Source organism: Myxine glutinosa, chromosome 10, assembly GCF_964187855.1.
Source record: "Myxine glutinosa chromosome 10, kmMyxGlut1.1, whole genome shotgun sequence".
Taxonomy (NCBI): domain Eukaryota; kingdom Metazoa; phylum Chordata; class Myxini; order Myxiniformes; family Myxinidae; genus Myxine; species Myxine glutinosa.
In genome coordinates this window covers 21,382,292-21,398,701 of record NC_136270.1, presented here as the reverse complement: position 1 = coordinate 21,398,701, position 16,410 = coordinate 21,382,292, and the positions used below count along the sequence as shown (strand labels likewise).

General features: G+C 49.1%; 1 protein-coding gene across 3 annotated transcripts in view; it reads left to right on the top strand.

Annotated features, from left to right (window-relative positions):
- The window catches only part of ABAT (4-aminobutyrate aminotransferase), a 48,874-nt gene that overhangs the window by 30,838 nt on the left and 1,626 nt on the right, over positions 1 to 16,410 (top strand). For 2 of the 3 annotated variants that reach the window (XM_068127276.2, XM_068127277.2), the window contains exons 7-15: positions 659 to 739; positions 842 to 934; positions 4,200 to 4,259; positions 4,914 to 4,977; positions 5,334 to 5,482; positions 13,742 to 13,879; positions 14,131 to 14,298; positions 14,438 to 14,584; positions 14,703 to 14,814. In XM_068127276.2, the coding sequence (XP_067983377.2) occupies positions 659 to 739; positions 842 to 934; positions 4,200 to 4,259; positions 4,914 to 4,977; positions 5,334 to 5,482; positions 13,742 to 13,879; positions 14,131 to 14,298; positions 14,438 to 14,584; positions 14,703 to 14,814 (1,012 nt within the window). Of the gene's footprint in view, positions 1 to 658; positions 740 to 841; positions 935 to 4,199; positions 4,260 to 4,913; positions 4,978 to 5,333; positions 5,483 to 13,741; positions 13,880 to 14,130; positions 14,299 to 14,437; positions 14,585 to 14,688; positions 14,815 to 16,410 lie in introns of all 3 variants that reach the window. The other variant, XR_013624685.1, reaches the window with a different exon arrangement.

Below are 16,410 nucleotides of genomic sequence, written 5' to 3'. Positions count from 1 at the left end.
GGGGTGAATTAACGGGGGTAGAAAAGATCAAGATCTTGGATGGGGTCAAGATCTTTAACCCAGTGTCAAAAAGCTGGGTCTCAGTTGAAGGTCATAGGTTTTGCAGCAAGACAATGACCCCCAACACACTTCAAAAAAGCACCCAGGAATGGTTGAAGACAAAACGCTGGACTGTTCTGAAGTGGCCAGCAATGAGTCCAGATCTAAATCCCATTGAACACCTGTGGGGAGATCTGAAAACAGCAGTTGGGAGAAGCACCCTTCAAATCTGGGAGAACTGGAGCAGTTTGCACAAGAAGAGTGGGCCAATCTGCCAGCAGAGAGGTGGAGGAAGCTCATTCATGGCTATAGGAAGCGCTTGACTGCAGTTCTTTTGTCCAAAGTCTGTGCTACCAAATATTAAGTCGAGGATGTCAATAATTTTGTCTATGCCATTTCTATTTATTTTCTGATTTAAAAGGGTATGTTAAGTTCTGAATCAAAAACAAAGGTTCTGTAATATTAACAGTGAAATAAAGAATTGTGGAGACCAAATACTTTTGTCAATTTCAACTTATTTTTGGAGACGATTGTGAGTTATTTGAAAAAAGTGCAAGGGTGCCAATATTTTTGCCTCAACTGTATATCTGATCTCCATTTTGTCCTCTCTTCTTTCCAGAGTACTTTTGTGAATCGTCCTGCACTTGGAATTCTGCCACCACTCGACATTGTACGGCTCATATCCGAGTCACTCCTCTTGGTATGGTCCAGAACAATTTGCCTCAATCAACCAACAGAACTCAACTTGCTATTATTGCGCCTTTAACCAGTGTGTTTGATATAATCCCGTCTGTATGACCAGGTTGCTCCACGGGGTCTACGGCAGGTGCAGACAATGGCCTGTGGCGCTTGCTCAAATGAAAATGCTTTCAAGGCAGTTTTCTTCTGGTATCGCGTAAGTTAAAATATACTCCATTATTGGCTTGACTCAAGCTAGGCTTTTGTTCAAATTAATTGATTTGTACTCGTTTTAATCTGCAAGCCTGACAGTCATTTGGCTAGTTTATTCCAAGATGAGGAACATTTTACAAAGTTTTAGCAAAGTTTATTACCTCTGCCACCAAAGGTCCTTGCAGTGTCCTTGTGTTTTATACTTCTCCCACCCCATCCCCCCCTTCCCACGCCGCCTCTCCCCAAGCCCTCCCACAGATCTCCCGATGTCCCTGCTCTCAAATGTTGTTTGTGTGCTTCCTCTTCTCTCCCCATCTTGTCTACCTCTACCCTTATTAAATGTTTTGTGTGTCTGTTTAGATTTTTTTTGTGTGATAAATGTTAGCTCTTTCACGAGCCTCGATCCTGTATACAAAAAAGAAGAAAAAAAGGTGGACAGAGGTTATGTTTTCACCCCTGTCTGTTTTTCTGTGAGCAGGATATCTCTAAGATTTGTGGACAGGTTCCGATGAAACTTGGTGGTGAGGTTTGGTGTGTGAGAAGGACGGATCGATTCGATTTTGGTGAAGATCCAGTTCCGGATCTGATAATTTTTTAAAGTGATTCTTCACCATTGAGTGATAGGGCTAAAACTATATACAGTAGAGCACGATATTTCAAAAAGTTGTGAAAGGATTCAGATGAAACTTGGTGGACAGATTAGGTGTGTGACAGATTGGTGGACAGATTAAGAAACGTGGTGGACAGATTAGGTGTGACATTAGGAAACCTGGTGGACAGATTAGGTGTGTGATGTGGACAAAATTTGATTTTGGTGAAGATCCGGATACGAGACTTTAAAATTTTTTTGACGTGGCCAAAAATATTGGCGTCCTTGCACTTTTTTCATATAATACACCATTTCTTCCAGAAAATTGTTGAAATTCCAAAAAACATTTTGGTATCACATATGTATTTCTTTGGTTTGCAGTGGAACAACACAAAAAAGCTGAAAAAATTACTAAATCTTAGCTTATTCCACACAGAAATCCTAACATGGCCTGGACAATATTATTGGCACCTTTTAGAAGTTGTTAGAAATAATTGGATTTCAAGCAGGTGATTCTGCTTTACGTTGGAATTGAACTCACCAGTGGTGAGAAAGGAGTCATTCTGCTGTTTTGCGTCACTGTGTGTACCGCAATGAGCATGGAGAAAAGAAATAAAACCAGAGAATTGTATGAGGAGGTCAGACACGAGATTGTAGCCAAGCATGGACAATCTGAAGGCTACAAGTCCATCTCCAGAGACCTTGATATTCCTGTGTCCACCGTACGCAATGTTATCAGGAAGTTTAAGGCCCATGACACTGTAGCCAACCTCCCTGGACATGGCCGCAAGAGAAAACTTGATCGAAGATTGCAGCGAAGGAGTGTTCGAATGGTAGAGAAAGCACCTCATTCAACTGCCAAACAGATTCAAGCTGACTTTCAGACACAAAGTATGACAGTTTAAACCTGCACCGTCCATCACCAACTCAATGAAAGGGGATTCCATTGTAGGAGACCTAGGAGGACCCCAATGCTGAGAAAGAGACATAAAGCCCGACTGGAGTTTGTCAAAACACACCTGAACAAGCCAAAAATCCTTCTGGGAGAATGTTCTTGTACAGATGAGGGCATTGTGAGAATGCAAAGATTAACACGAGCCTTCAGATTGGAAAATGCACTCTCATAGATTGTAGCGAACTCTCAGACCACTAGGCTATCCCATACCTGCTTTCTTATACTGTACATAGATCTGAGATATTTGTGATACGCCTCACTCACTGTGCAACAATGATGCTCGCAAACAGTTTGACGACTGATAGCTTGTCCAAAAAGTCAGATAAAATTTCAATAATGCACAGATGTTCGATAGCTCATGAAACCCTTTAAATTATGTTTTGTTTATGGGTACTCGAAAACTCTCAAAGATCCATCCTTTATACCTGTCTTACCTTCCAAAACGCTTGAATGTGGTCAAATATTTTAGTGTTCCTGACATCGTGGAATATCTTTGGACAAACTGAAAAATCCTGCAAAATCATTCGCTGCTCCGCTGGCAGAGTCGGTTACTCGCCGCTCCTCTGGCAGAGTCACCGGCCCTACCGAGGACTACTTTAAACTCTATGATGGACTCTGACTCTGACATCAACCCCAAACTGACTTGCTAACCCTACTGCGCAGGAGGGATCCAGGAATTTCAGGATGGGGGAAGGGGAAAGGGCTTCACCAGGCCATAGCACTGAACAGGAGGTGGGGGTGGTTTGAGGGTTTTCCCCCAGGAAATTGGCCAAACAGTTCAGCAGATTCGCAATGGCCAAAGTGGTGAACTCGTGAGCCGACTTTCCCAGCCATTCCTTAATTAAAACAAGAATGACCGCACTGTGATCACAACCTGTGACAAAATCCTGTAATGGGCTATTAAAAGATGAATAGCACGTTTGGGAAACACACATTTAATGTGATATTAAAAGATGAACAGCACGTTTGGGAAACACACATTTAATGTGATATTAAAAAGATGAACAGCACGATTGGGAAACACATTTAATGCGATATTAAAAGATGAACAGCACGATTTGGAAACACATTTAATGTGATATTGAAAGATGAACAGCACGATTGGGAAACACACATTTAATGTGATATTAAAAGATAAACAGCACGATTAGAAACACATTTAATGTGATATTTAAAAGATGAACAGCATGATTGGGAAACACATTTAATGTGATATTTAAAAGATGAACAGCATGATTGGGAAACACATTTAATGCGGTATTAAAAGATGAACAGCATGATTAGGAACACACATTTAATGTGATATTAAAACTCAGGAACTGCTCCACACAAATGTTACCTATTTATTACAAAATTCCTGTGTGCTTTGTCAACGAGCCAATGCCCCAAATTTTCTGTGGTGGTGATTGATCAAATACCATGTCAGTGGGCCATGTTTTGTTCGCTGTCGGACGACATCAATATCCTGGAATGAGTGAGTGCGAGCTTGCATTGGCAGAATTTCCTTTTCCATGCTGTAACTTCTCATTGTTTGGCTGCTTGAATGTCGCTGGCTACTCTGTACATGCCCATAATAATGTTTACATTGTATAAGAACAGATAATATTAACGAGGCTTCAGAACCTTTTCTCCTGCATTGTCAGGAAGAAGTGCATTGGTGAAGGAAACCAAAAACATTCTGCATTTATTGTCTCGTCTCTTTTTTTTGCTTTTCACAACTGGCAGAACAAACAGCGTGGGGGTTCTGCGTCTCATGAAGACCTAGAGAGTTCCATGCTGAATCAGGTGATAATACGAACCAACTACAAGCCTTAATAGTTATGGTGATAATATGCATTGATTAAATGATTTCCATTTCCTGCTGAGTCTTCACTTTGGCCAAGTTGGTTGGTCCACCATGTTAAAAAGTGAGATTTTGAAGTGAGGTGCTGAACATCACATTCTCTTTGTATTGGATTGTAGGAATTTACCAGAGTTTTTGGACCTTTGTGTAGATATAAATACTCACACATTCTTAAAGTCACACATGGGTGGCAGGATAGCATTATATTATTGTGATTGTTTTGATGTTTTATCCTCCAATTATTAATTTGCAATTGGTCACTGCCTTTGACACCAATCCAATTTTTTAAATAAAGGACCCAAGGTATCAAAAAGCTACATATATTGAACAAAGTTTAAAATGGAGCACCTCGCCGCCATCAGAGCATTGCAATTGCATCAGATGTGGCAATAAATGTGAATTGTTGCTCCCAGATTGCTGACTCGATTACAGAAGAAGCCATTTGCATTTTAGCTAACTCCATCCCTTCCCGTTTAGAAACCCGTACTGGCACGGACATTTGCTAGTTTAACTAACATACAAATTATCCTAAAACCCTTCATTAAAGTACTCTTTTGTCAGATACCAAACATTGATGTTTCTTCACCTGTGTGCAGATGCCTGGTTCTCCTGATCTCTCCATCTTGTCTTTCAATGGAGGATTTCATGGACGCACCTTAGGTGAGGATCATGGTTACCTCTTCATGACAGCTGTTGTTCATTTAAACCAACAATTGTTAACATAAGCTTTATCTATTCATCATTTAATGTGGATGTTAACTACACCAAATACCTTTTCCTCTTTGCCATAACACCTGTAAATTGGCAAATATAACATGGGAATTAACTGTGAATCTGCCACACACATCTTTAAATGAATTTTTAAATAAAAAGTGTGGATAATACTAACCCACTCACTCCCCCCCCCCCCCCCCACCCCCAAGTTTCATGTTGCAGATGCTGTTTATAGCAGACATAAAGCATGTGTGACGATCATAATGTGCGTTCTGGCATTGCAACATTCGTGTGTGCGTCAGGCTGCCTGTCATGTACACACTCCAAAGCCATCCACAAGGTGGATGTGCCCGCGTTTGACTGGCCCATCGCACCTTTTCCCCATCTCCGATATCCGCTTGACGAGTTCACAGCCGAGAACGCACATGAGGAGTCGCGTTGCCTAGAGCAGGTGGGATTGCATTTATTTCTTCCAAATGAATTGCAATTTTTTAAATTTATTTAATTTGCTCGTTGCACAACATTAAACTGAAATACGTTACATGTGGTCCTCCGTTAGCATCGTGATTACGTTCTTTTAAACACAATTCTTTAATAAACAAGTTATTTTCATGGATCAATTTATCTTATAAGAAGTAATATAAATAGGGGCGTTATAGGTTCCTTCCCCCAGAACCTGGTGTTGGCTTAGCGGTTAGGGTGCTGGATTGGGATCCCAGGATCCTGGGTTTGAATCCTGGTCGGTCGATTGCTGAATTAACACCAGGGGGGTTGACTCAGCCTGTCATCCTTCCGACCGGCAAATTGAGTACCAGTTCACTGGTAATTCCCTGTGTGTCGCAAGAGGCGACTAACAGAGTTGGCGGCAGGAAGGGCATCCGGCCATAAAACATTGCTTCAAAAAGGGGACCACGGTGCCCAAAAAAGGCCAACCCCAGCTCTGCGGGGAAAAATGGCCTCCAAAGGTGGTTCTTTCTTCTTTCTATAGGTTCCTTCCCCCTCCCCCCTTAAATGAATCACATTTAAGTAAATTCACACACTTTTCATTGTTTATATAAATCTGTATTGTTCATTGTAATACAGTACTGTATAAAATATAAAATAACCACCTTTAGAGGCCATTTTTCCCTGCAAGCGGGGGTTGGCCTTTTTCGGGAACCGTGGTTGTTGTTGTTTTTTGGTCCCCTTTTTGAAGCAATGTTTTACGGCCGGATGCCCTTCCTGACGCCAACCCTTTTTGCCGCCTTTAACGACAAACAGGGAATTACCAGTGAACTGGTCCTCAATTAGCCGACCTCGGAAGGATGACAGGCTGAGTCAACCCCCCTGGCGTTAATTCAGCGATCGACTGGGATTCGAACCCAGGATCCTAGGATCCTAAGCTGACACCCTAGCCGCTAGCCCAACACCGCTAGCCCAACACCAACACCCAAGTACTGTAAATAAATGAAAAATAAACTACAAAGAAATCACCCTTTAGTACAATAAAACAATCGACTGGTAGAGTGGGAAGGTGGTGGGCCAGAGATCTGGAAAGTTCTCCCCCTTGCTGGGACGAGAAGGCTTCTGTTGGCTGTTGAGATGACCGTTTTCCTCCCTCCCGAAAAAAGGATCAATGCTTGAATGCTTGCTGCTCTGCCTCTTCTTTTCTTTATAAACTAGAATGTAATACCCATCGCTCCTCTGAAAAGAATATCAATCTTATAGATAAATATAGATCTACGAATGCGCACAAGAGGAATTTTTGAGGTCACGTGCGCTTTCCCCTCTGTGAAGCACCATGTCACATCAGTCCGCCACCCCTCACGTATGGAGGGAAATTCTACCACAGTGCTGCGAGGAAGAGGGAAATTCTACCATTCTTGCTTATGTAATAAATAGATGGTGTCGTGTTTTGACCGACAGGTTTTTAGAGCAAATAAATAAAAATTAACTTTCACCCTTTAAAAATCGAGCGAATAAATTATTGAAATATCAGCTGCTTTTTTGTTTGCATACTTTTCTCACCTGTATTGCAAGTAGATCAACCTGCTTTGTGATGCTTCACAAGGTGGTGTATAATCGGAAATGTTGCTGATAGGGCAATATATATATTACTGTGTGGCGGACACGAAAGCCCACTGGCGTGGTGACATCATTCTGCGCACCAAGTGGGCGGCGGCCACGCCCGAGGGGTAGGCGTGGCCTCAGGATATACACCGGGCGCGCAGCCCGGAGCGCGCCAGTGCTACAGTGACCTCTTTAGAATAAAGAACTATAAACTCACCGCGTTGTCCGCTTCCTCCTTGGTAGCAAGTCACGCGCGTAGTACCACGTGCTTCATTGGTGACCTCCGACATTCGAGTCAACCGACGCTGACTCCCCGAAACCGCCACCACAATGGCTACCAACGCGGTCTCCATCAAGCTCCCCGAATTCTGGGAATCACAAGCCGAAGTTTGGTTCCTGCAGGCAGAAGCCCAGTTCCGACTTCGAGGCATCACGGTGGACGAGACGATGTACTGCCACATGGTCTCCGCCCTCGGGCCCGGCACGGCCACCCGCGTCGTATCGGTCCTAAGGAATCCACCTGCCGACGGCAAGTACGAGGCGGTCAAGCGTCTCCTCCTCGCCACGTTCGGCCTTACGGTGGACGCACGAGCCAATCGCCTCTTGGACCTCTCCGAGATCGGGGACACGCGACCGTCGGTCCGAATGGACCATATGCTGGCGCTCATGGGCGACAAAACCCCGAACGCTCTATTCCGGGCGTTGTTTCGACGCCAGCTGACAGCACGAGTCCGCCTCGCTTTGGCTGGTTCCGCGTTAACGGAACCCCGTGCGCTCGCTGCTGAGGCCGACAAATACTACGCGGTTTTGGACACGCAGGCGAGTCTTGGCGCGGTTGCCGCTCCCGAGGCTCCCGAAGCTTTCCCCGATGCACCGCACCTCGTGTCCGCCGTCACACCCCGCCCACCACCACCACCACCGCCGCGAAGAAAACCGCGGCCTCTGACGCCGCAGCTGCCCGCCTGGTGTTCCTTCCACACCAAGTTCGGCCACGAGGCTCGGCAGTGTCGCCCGCCGTGCTCATTCGGCAGGTCGGGAAACGGGCGAGCCGGCGCTCGGTGGCAACGGTGAGCGTCGGCAATTCCAACAGCCTGCTGTACATAACGGACACCTTGTCCGGGCGCCGTTACCTGTGCGATACGGGAGCGCAGGTGAGTGTCGTTCCTGCCGGTACGTCCGACAAGCACACCGCGGGCCGGGGCCCCGCGCTGCTTGCGGCCAATGGTACGTCTATACGCACGTATGGAAAACGCTGTCTCTCCCTGCGGTTCGGAGGTCAGGTTTTCCGTTGGTCGTTCGTTTTGGCCGACGTGCCCATGGCACTGCTCGGCGCTGACTTCTTATGTGCTAATGGATTACTGGTCGATGTAAAGCGCAGAAGGCTTGTCCAGGCTGAGACGTTCAGCTCGCTCGCGTGTGCGCTGCCCGGCTTGTTGAGCAGCTCACAGAGCGGCTCATCGAGCGGCTCGCCGAGCGGCTTCCTGAGCGGTTCCGTTCCGGCCCGGTTCATCTGTACGCTTCCGGCAGCGGACGAATTCGCCCGCCTCCTCGCGGGTTTCCCGGCCCTCACGCGGCCGACCTTCTCGGCGGGGACCGTCAAGCACGGGGTGGAACACCACGTCCCCACCGCCGGGCCACCGGTCTACGCCCGGGCACGCCGCCTCGAGCCGACGAAGCTCGCGGTAGCGAAAGCGGAGTTCGCTACACTGGAGCGGCTCGGCATCGTGCGGCGCTCCGAGAGCGCGTGGGCATCCTCGCTCCACATCGTGCCCAAGCCCGGCAGGGGATGGCAGCCGTGCGGGGACTACCGGCGCCTAAACGACGCCACCACCCCCGACCGCTACCCCGTCCCCCACATTCAGGACTTTTCCACCCGCTTGGCGAATATGTCCTTCTTTTCAAAGGTGGACCTCGTCCGCGGCTACCATCAGGTCCCTGTCAGGCCGGAGGACATCCCGAAGACGGCTGTCATCACGCCATTCGGGCTTTTCGAATTTCTTCGGATGCCCTTCGTTTTGAAAAATGCAGCTCAGGCATTCCAGCGCCTCATGGACAGCGTCTTGCGTGGCTTGGATTTTTTGTACGTCTACCTGGACGACATCCTCGTCGCCAGCGCATCCCGCGAAGAGCACCTACACCATCTCCGCACGCTCTTCGAACGTCTGGGCCAGCACGGCCTGATCGTGAACCCCGCCAAGTGCCGGTTCGGTGTTGCTGAAATCGACTTTTTGGGGCACCGCGTCACCAGGCACGGGGCCGTCCCCCTACCGGCCAAGGTGGAGGCGGTGAAGGGGTTTCCGCGCCCCCGCACGATCAAGGGGCTCCAGGAGTTCCTGGGCATGGTAAACTTTTACCATCGGTTCCTGCCCTGCATCGCCCAGCTCCTGCGCCCCTTACACGAGGCCCTTCGAGGGAAGCCGGGCAAAAGTGACGTTACCTGGACCGAGCAGATGGACACGGCGTTCTCGGGCGCGAAGCTCGCCTTGGCCAACGCCACCATGCTCGCGCACCCGGCGCTCGATGCACCGATCGCCCTCACCACCGACGCCTCGGACTACGCGGTGGGCGCGGTGTACGAGCAATGGGTGCATGGAGCTTGGCAACCGCTGGCGTTCTTCAGCCGGCAGCTTTGCCCGCCCGAACGCCGTTACAACACCTTCGACCACGAGTTGCTTGGGCTTCACCTGGCGGTCAGGCACTTCCGCCATCTGCTTGAGGGCCGTGCGTTCATGGCCTTCGTCGACCACAAGCCGCTGGTTTTCGCGATGGGCAAGGTCGCCGAGCCGTGGTCGGCCCGGCAACAGCATCACCTCGCGGCCGTGTCCGAGTACACGACGGACATCCCGCACCGCGGGAAAGGACAACCCGGTGGCCGATTGCCTTTCCCGGGCCGTCGCCCACGCAGTCCACCTTGGCATCGACTATGCCCGGATGGCAGCGGACCAGGCCGCCGACCCCGGGGTCCAGGTCCTGCGGACCGCCGTCACGGGCCTCCGCGTCACCGAGGTGCCCTTCGACGGCGCGGGCACGGCCCTCGTTTGCGACGTCTCCCTCGGGCGGCCTCGCCCCATCGTGCCCGCAGGCTGGCAGCGCCAGGTTTTTGACGCCATCCACGGCCTGTCCCACCCGGGCACGAGGGCCTCCCAGCGGTTGGTCGCCGACAAGTTTGTCTGGCATGGCCTCTGGAAGGCCGTCCGCGGCTGGGCCAGGACGTGCCTCGCGTGCCAGCGCGCAAAGGTGCACCGACACACCCAGGCCCCCTTGGCCCCGTTTACGGTGCCGGAACGTCAGTTCGACCACGTTCAAGTGGACCTGGTGGGACCTCTGCCCCCCTCGCGGGGTTTCACCCATGTCCTCACCATGGTGGACCGCACCACCCGGTGGCCGGAGGCCGTACCTTTGGCGGCGACGACGGCGGCAGACGTCGCGCAGGCGTTCATCGCCACCTGGGTCGCCCGGTTCGGCGCCCCCTCGGACATCTCGTCCGACCGCGGCCCCCAGTTCACCTCGGAGCTCTGGGCCGCGGTCGCGCGGGGGCTCGGGGTCCAGCTGCACCGAACCACGGCCTACCACCCCCAGGCCAACGGCCTGTACGAGCGATTCCACCGCTCGTTGAAGGCCGCGCTCCGGGCCACCCTCCGCGATGGCAGCTGGGTCAACAGGCTCCCCTGGGTCCTGCTGGGCCTCCGGACGGCACCCAAGGAGGACCTGCGCGCATCCGCGGCGGAGTTGGTCTTTGGACAACCGCTGCGGGTGCCAGGCGAGTTCCTCCCCGACCCCACGGCACCTTGGTCCGCGGCGCAGGAGCGTTCTGCGCTGCAGGAGACCGCCCGGAGGTTCGCCCCGGTGCCGACGGCGCACCACGGGCACCCTCCTACACACGTCGCCCCGGAGCTTCGCACCGCGGAGTACGTCTTCGTCCGGCACGACGCCCACCGGACACCACTGCGGCCCCCGTACGACGGGCCTTTCCGCGTGCTGGAGACCGGGGTGAAACATTTCACCCTGGACATCGGCGGCACTCCTGACCGGGTCTCCATAGACCGCCTCAAGCCGGCCCACCTCGACGTGGACCACCCACCGCCGGTGGCTCAGCCCCCGCGTCGGGGCCACCCCCCTGCGGGCGGACCCCCGGCACCGCCCAGCCCCACAGGCACGCCGCCCCCCGGTCCGGCACCAATCCCGGGTACAGCCGGGGGCATCCCACCTGGCATCCCTGCACCCCGGACGCCGCCGGTCGCCAGAGGGCGCTTCGGCCGGGTCATCCGTTTGCCCCGCAAACTGGCCCTCCAGGTGCGCGGGAATTCTGGGGGGGGGCGCGTGTGGCGGACACGAAAGCCCACTGGCGTGGTGACATCATTCCGCGCACCAAGTGGGCGGCGGCCACGCCCAAGGGGTAGGCGTGGCCTCAGGATATACACCGGGTGCGCAGCCCGGAGCGCGCCAGTGCTACAGTGACCTCTTTAGAATAAAGAACTATAAAATCACCGCGTTGTCCGCTTTCTCCTTGGTAGCAAGTCACGCGCGTAGTACCGCGTGCTTCAACTGTATATATAAAAATATTGAATATAGCGAGCGTTTTCTGAATGCAATCAAGAGAGAAACGGGATTGAATGAGGAAGAAGAGTTTTTGTTTTAATGCAAATTAGTATTACCTGAGGTTTTATTGGTAGGTTCCGGTTTAGATTTGTGGAGATAGTGAATCATCGTAGAGAGAGGATAAGTCTTTGTGTTTACTTCCTGAGAGTGGTTTCACTGAAATCCGTCAAATTAACAAAAAAGGATTCCTGGGAGAGCCTGCCCTCTGTGTGGGGATAACCAGGGTTGCAAGTTGGCGTTTGCAGTTTCGCCACGCGTGCCCATGACTTTTCAAGACATTTCTTTAACCGACGATGTAATAGCGAGTTATAGGTGAATAATCACGACGTTCTGTGAAGCTTTGTTATCGAATTAGTATAGGACATGATAACAAAACAGCATTAAACCGAGACGACGTTAACCGACGACGTTAACAGCATTAACCGATGCAGGTAACGGCGAAATAACCTGGGGACATCCTGTATTTTCTGGAAAATTGTTTGTCGTATTTTAAAAAACTAGAAGATAATTTTCACGTTTCTTGACTGTTGGGGATAATCTAAATATGGACATGTGGACCTCCCCTCTTCCTCTTCTCTCTCCTCCCCCACTTTCTCTAACGATAACTTTTCCTATTGTCCCACTTTTCCCCCGTAACCATCTTCCTTCCCTTCAAATGTATTAATTTATTTGCTCCTCTCACGGACCTCCCCTGCCTTTTCATTCTCCATTGCTATAGTATTACTTGATAAACTTTTATAATAACTTATTTTATAACATAAAAAAGACAAATATGGAGGAAGAGATGTTGTACAGTATTGTTGCACCTTACTACAATTGTGGTGAACGGCTTTTCATTGCGGTTAGAAGTCCGTAGCACCCCTGGAAGTCTAGCTCATGCCTCCGATAGATGGATGTCTTTAAGATGCTCTGACTGGTGATTAAATGTTTGTATTGCCTTTTTAAATAGTTACATTTTCTTGTTTCTTGAACTAGTACACCCGCTCACTATGGGAGCGGAAAAAAGGGTCAATCCTCTTTGGGATATGTAGTCGATCTATGGTCGGATCTCAAGAACATTGGGTGTGTGTTCATTTACCAAGTTTCTTGTGGCTTGGCAAGCGCTAGCTAGCTGCTTGGTAAAGGAGCACAACCCGAGCTTCTCCCTTTCAGTTTCGGAATCAAACAGCAGGAGCGAGTTTCAAAAGTTCACTATGAAAAATGCCACGGTAGCGGCAGAAAGGGCCATGTTATTAACCCAACATTTTTGGGTTATATAGAGTACAGTAGATCTTCGCTCAGTTCTGTAAGGAAACCTTACTTCACGGATGTCGGGATTCCTCCAAATTTCTTCATTTAGTGTTATAAAGAGCATTAGCGACTGTTTAAAAAGCTAAGCATACGTGTTTGTGGTTTATAATATTTTTACTTCCTGTAGAAGCCGTTGCTCCCACGGAAACGCCATTATAACTATAAGCTCTTTAAACACATTATCACTGCAGGAAAAACGCATTGGAGAAGTGGGACATTATCAGTATTAATATTGTTTTGTAATAACATTAACAATATGCAATTATCATTAATTTTGTGATTAAAAGCGTCATTGGAAAAACGCCACGATAAAGCTAATTTAACATTGATATACACCTCAACATGCAACGCCATTGACGGCAATGGTGAGGAAAACCCGCTCGGGGGAGAATACCCCCTTGGGGAAGGGGGCAAAATAATGCGCTACAACCTTCATTATGTAACCCTTGGTCATTCTGTCAAGTTTGGTTGAGATTGGATAAGTAACGGCGAAATGTATTGGCGTCAAATATTCATCAGACAGACAGACAGACACAAAATGGCGTATTTTAGTATGATGATGATTGTACAATTTGCATGGAACTGCAAATTCAGTAGTTTGCATGGAACTGGTAAGAAATAATAAAAGGCCTTTTTACGAGTGTTTGTATTGCCTCAGCTGCTTTATCCTTCTTGACGGGTTGTAATGCTAAATGTGAATTACTCTCTTTATTATCATAGCAATATATACCTGAATATTGTACATCAATGTGGTTTCCTTGTGTGGTGTCAGGTTGAGGAGCAGATTGAAGCATACTCCCGTCGTGGGCGCCCGGTGGCAGGCATTGTGGTCGAACCTATCCAGGCGGAAGGAGGAGATAATCATGCTTCTCCAGACTTCTTTCGGCGTTTACGTGGTCTCGCAACGAAGGTGATGCCCGAGTCGGTGGCATTACGGGGCTGCCCAACTGTATACGACCCCATTTTTGCCCAACAACCCAACTGCCCAACTGTATACGACCCCATTTTTGCATTTTATGTTTAACATGAGGTATTTGTATTCAGTCAAACCATTCGTTGTCAAATTGTACTATGTAAGATGTCAACGGCATATCGTTAGCTCATGTCAAAGGTGTCATAGCTTTTCCTAACTGATATCTCACAACTGCTTCCCAAATCCAGCATGGTTGTGCATTAATCTGCGACGAAGTGCAGACAGGGTGTGGTGCTACAGGACGTTTCTGGGCCCATGAATATTGGAATTTGGATTCCCCACCAGACGTGGTCACATTCAGCAAAAAAATGCTCACCGGGGGATTCTTCTTTAAAGATGAGCTCCGGCCAGATGCTGTGAGTGATGACGTGCAGGACTCCCACACAAAGTAGTGCTAAATATTGAGGTCACGGATCATATATCTCTGGTCATTGTGCACCGTTGCATAATGGCCGAGGGTTTGTGGCCCTAAGGGCCCGTGCTGTGTTTTTGCAGTCATATCGTATCTTCAACACATGGATGGGAGACCCCACAAAAGTTCTTCTGCTCCATGCAGTGTTGCGTGTAATTCGTGAAAAGCACCTGCTGGAGGGTACGCAGCGTGCTGGGGTGGTGCTACTTAGAGGCCTCACCCAACTGCAGGTGAGTGTGGCTCTGCAAGATAGGAATTTGCAATTGAACTTGAAATGCTCAACTACATTTTCTCTGTTTGAGTCTTCCCGTCGATTGTGGTTTGATACTCGTAGATGTTATGATGCAGGAGCAGTACTCAAACTTGCTGAGCGAGGCACGTGGCCAGGGCACCTTTTGCGCTGTGACCGTACGTGACCAGAAAACGTGTGACAACTTGCTTACGTCATGCCTCAACAAGGGTAGGTGGAAAAGTGAAAAACTGTGTGTGGAGATACTTATGCCTGGAGAGGGACAGAGTAGGAAGTTACATCTATCTATAATTCCAGTAATCTCTGTCTGTCTGTCTGTACGTCTGTACGTTTGTCTGTGACCGCTGTTTCTCGACAACCACGGGTCCGATATACTTGAAACTTGCCAGGTATATTGCTGGGGACCCGAGGATGTGCCTTTTCAAGGTTTCATATTAATCGGACAATTACTTACCGAGCTATGTCCAAAAAACGATTCAACCAATCAGAGAGCAGCGAACGATCGCGTGTGCCGAACGTGGCGGGCACACTCTGCCTCGGATGGCACATTTGAGAGCGTATTCATTTATTTCACGTTTGCAAACTATGTTGGCGTTAAACTATGTTTTACAACTAATAAAAACGAATTTGCGATTCATTCGCTTTCCTGCGCGTTTGTGTACGCGATGGCGATTTCTTTACCAAACTCCGGAAGCCGTTCGCTTTGGACCGAACCATTTCATGTAAATAGAGGGGGGGGATTGTCACCACTCGCAAGCCGTTCGCTTTGGACCAAACCATTTCATGTAAATAGAGGGGGGGGATATAATTTTAGATATATATATAGTACGGGCATGCCCTAGTCTATCTATAATTCCAGTAATCTCTGTGTGTTTGTTTGTTTGTTTGTTTGTTTGTCTGTGACCGCTGTTTCTCGACAACCACGGGTCCGATATACTTGAAACTTGCCAGGTATATTGCTGGGGACCCGAGGATGTGCCTTTTCAAGGTTTCATATTAATCGGACAATTACTTACCGAGCTATGTCCAAAAAACGATTCAACCAATCAGAGAGCAGCGAGCTATCGCGTGTGCCGAACGTGGCGAACACACTCTGCCTCGGATGGCACATTTGAGAGCGTATTCATTTATTTCACGTTTGCAAACTATGTTGGCGCTATGTTGGCGTTAAACTATGTTTTAAAACTAATAAAAACCATTTCATGTAAATAGAGGGGGGGGGGGGGGGGTTTTGTCACTGTACTCGCAAGCCGTTCGCCGTTCGCTTTGGCGTTGCGAATGGACCAAAACATTTCATGGACCAAACCATTTCATGTAAAGCGTTCGCCGTTCGCTTTGGCGTTGCGAATGGACCAAAACATTTCATGGACCAAACCATTTCATGTAAATAGAGGGGGGGGGGGGGATTGTCACCGTACTCGCACCCACGTACCCACGTACCCACGTACGGGCATTGCACCCACGTACGGGCATGCCCTAGTTTTTAGAAAAGGGAGGAGGATAAGAGAAATGTCCGGTAGAGGAGTGTGGGCAGAGAACGGGAAGGTGGTTGGGGAGAATATGGGAGCAAGGGGAGTAGCATATTGGGGAGGGGCGAATAATGTGCCTTTGTGTAGAAGAAGAAAAGAACCGCCTTTAGAGGCCATTTTTCCCCACAGAGCAGGGATTGGCCTTTTTCAGGCACCATGGTCCCCTTTTTGAAGCAATGTTTTATGGCCGGATGCTCTTCCTGCCACCAACCCTGTTAGTCGCCTCTTGCTGCACACAGGGAATTACCAGTGTGCTGGTACTTAATTTGCCGACCTC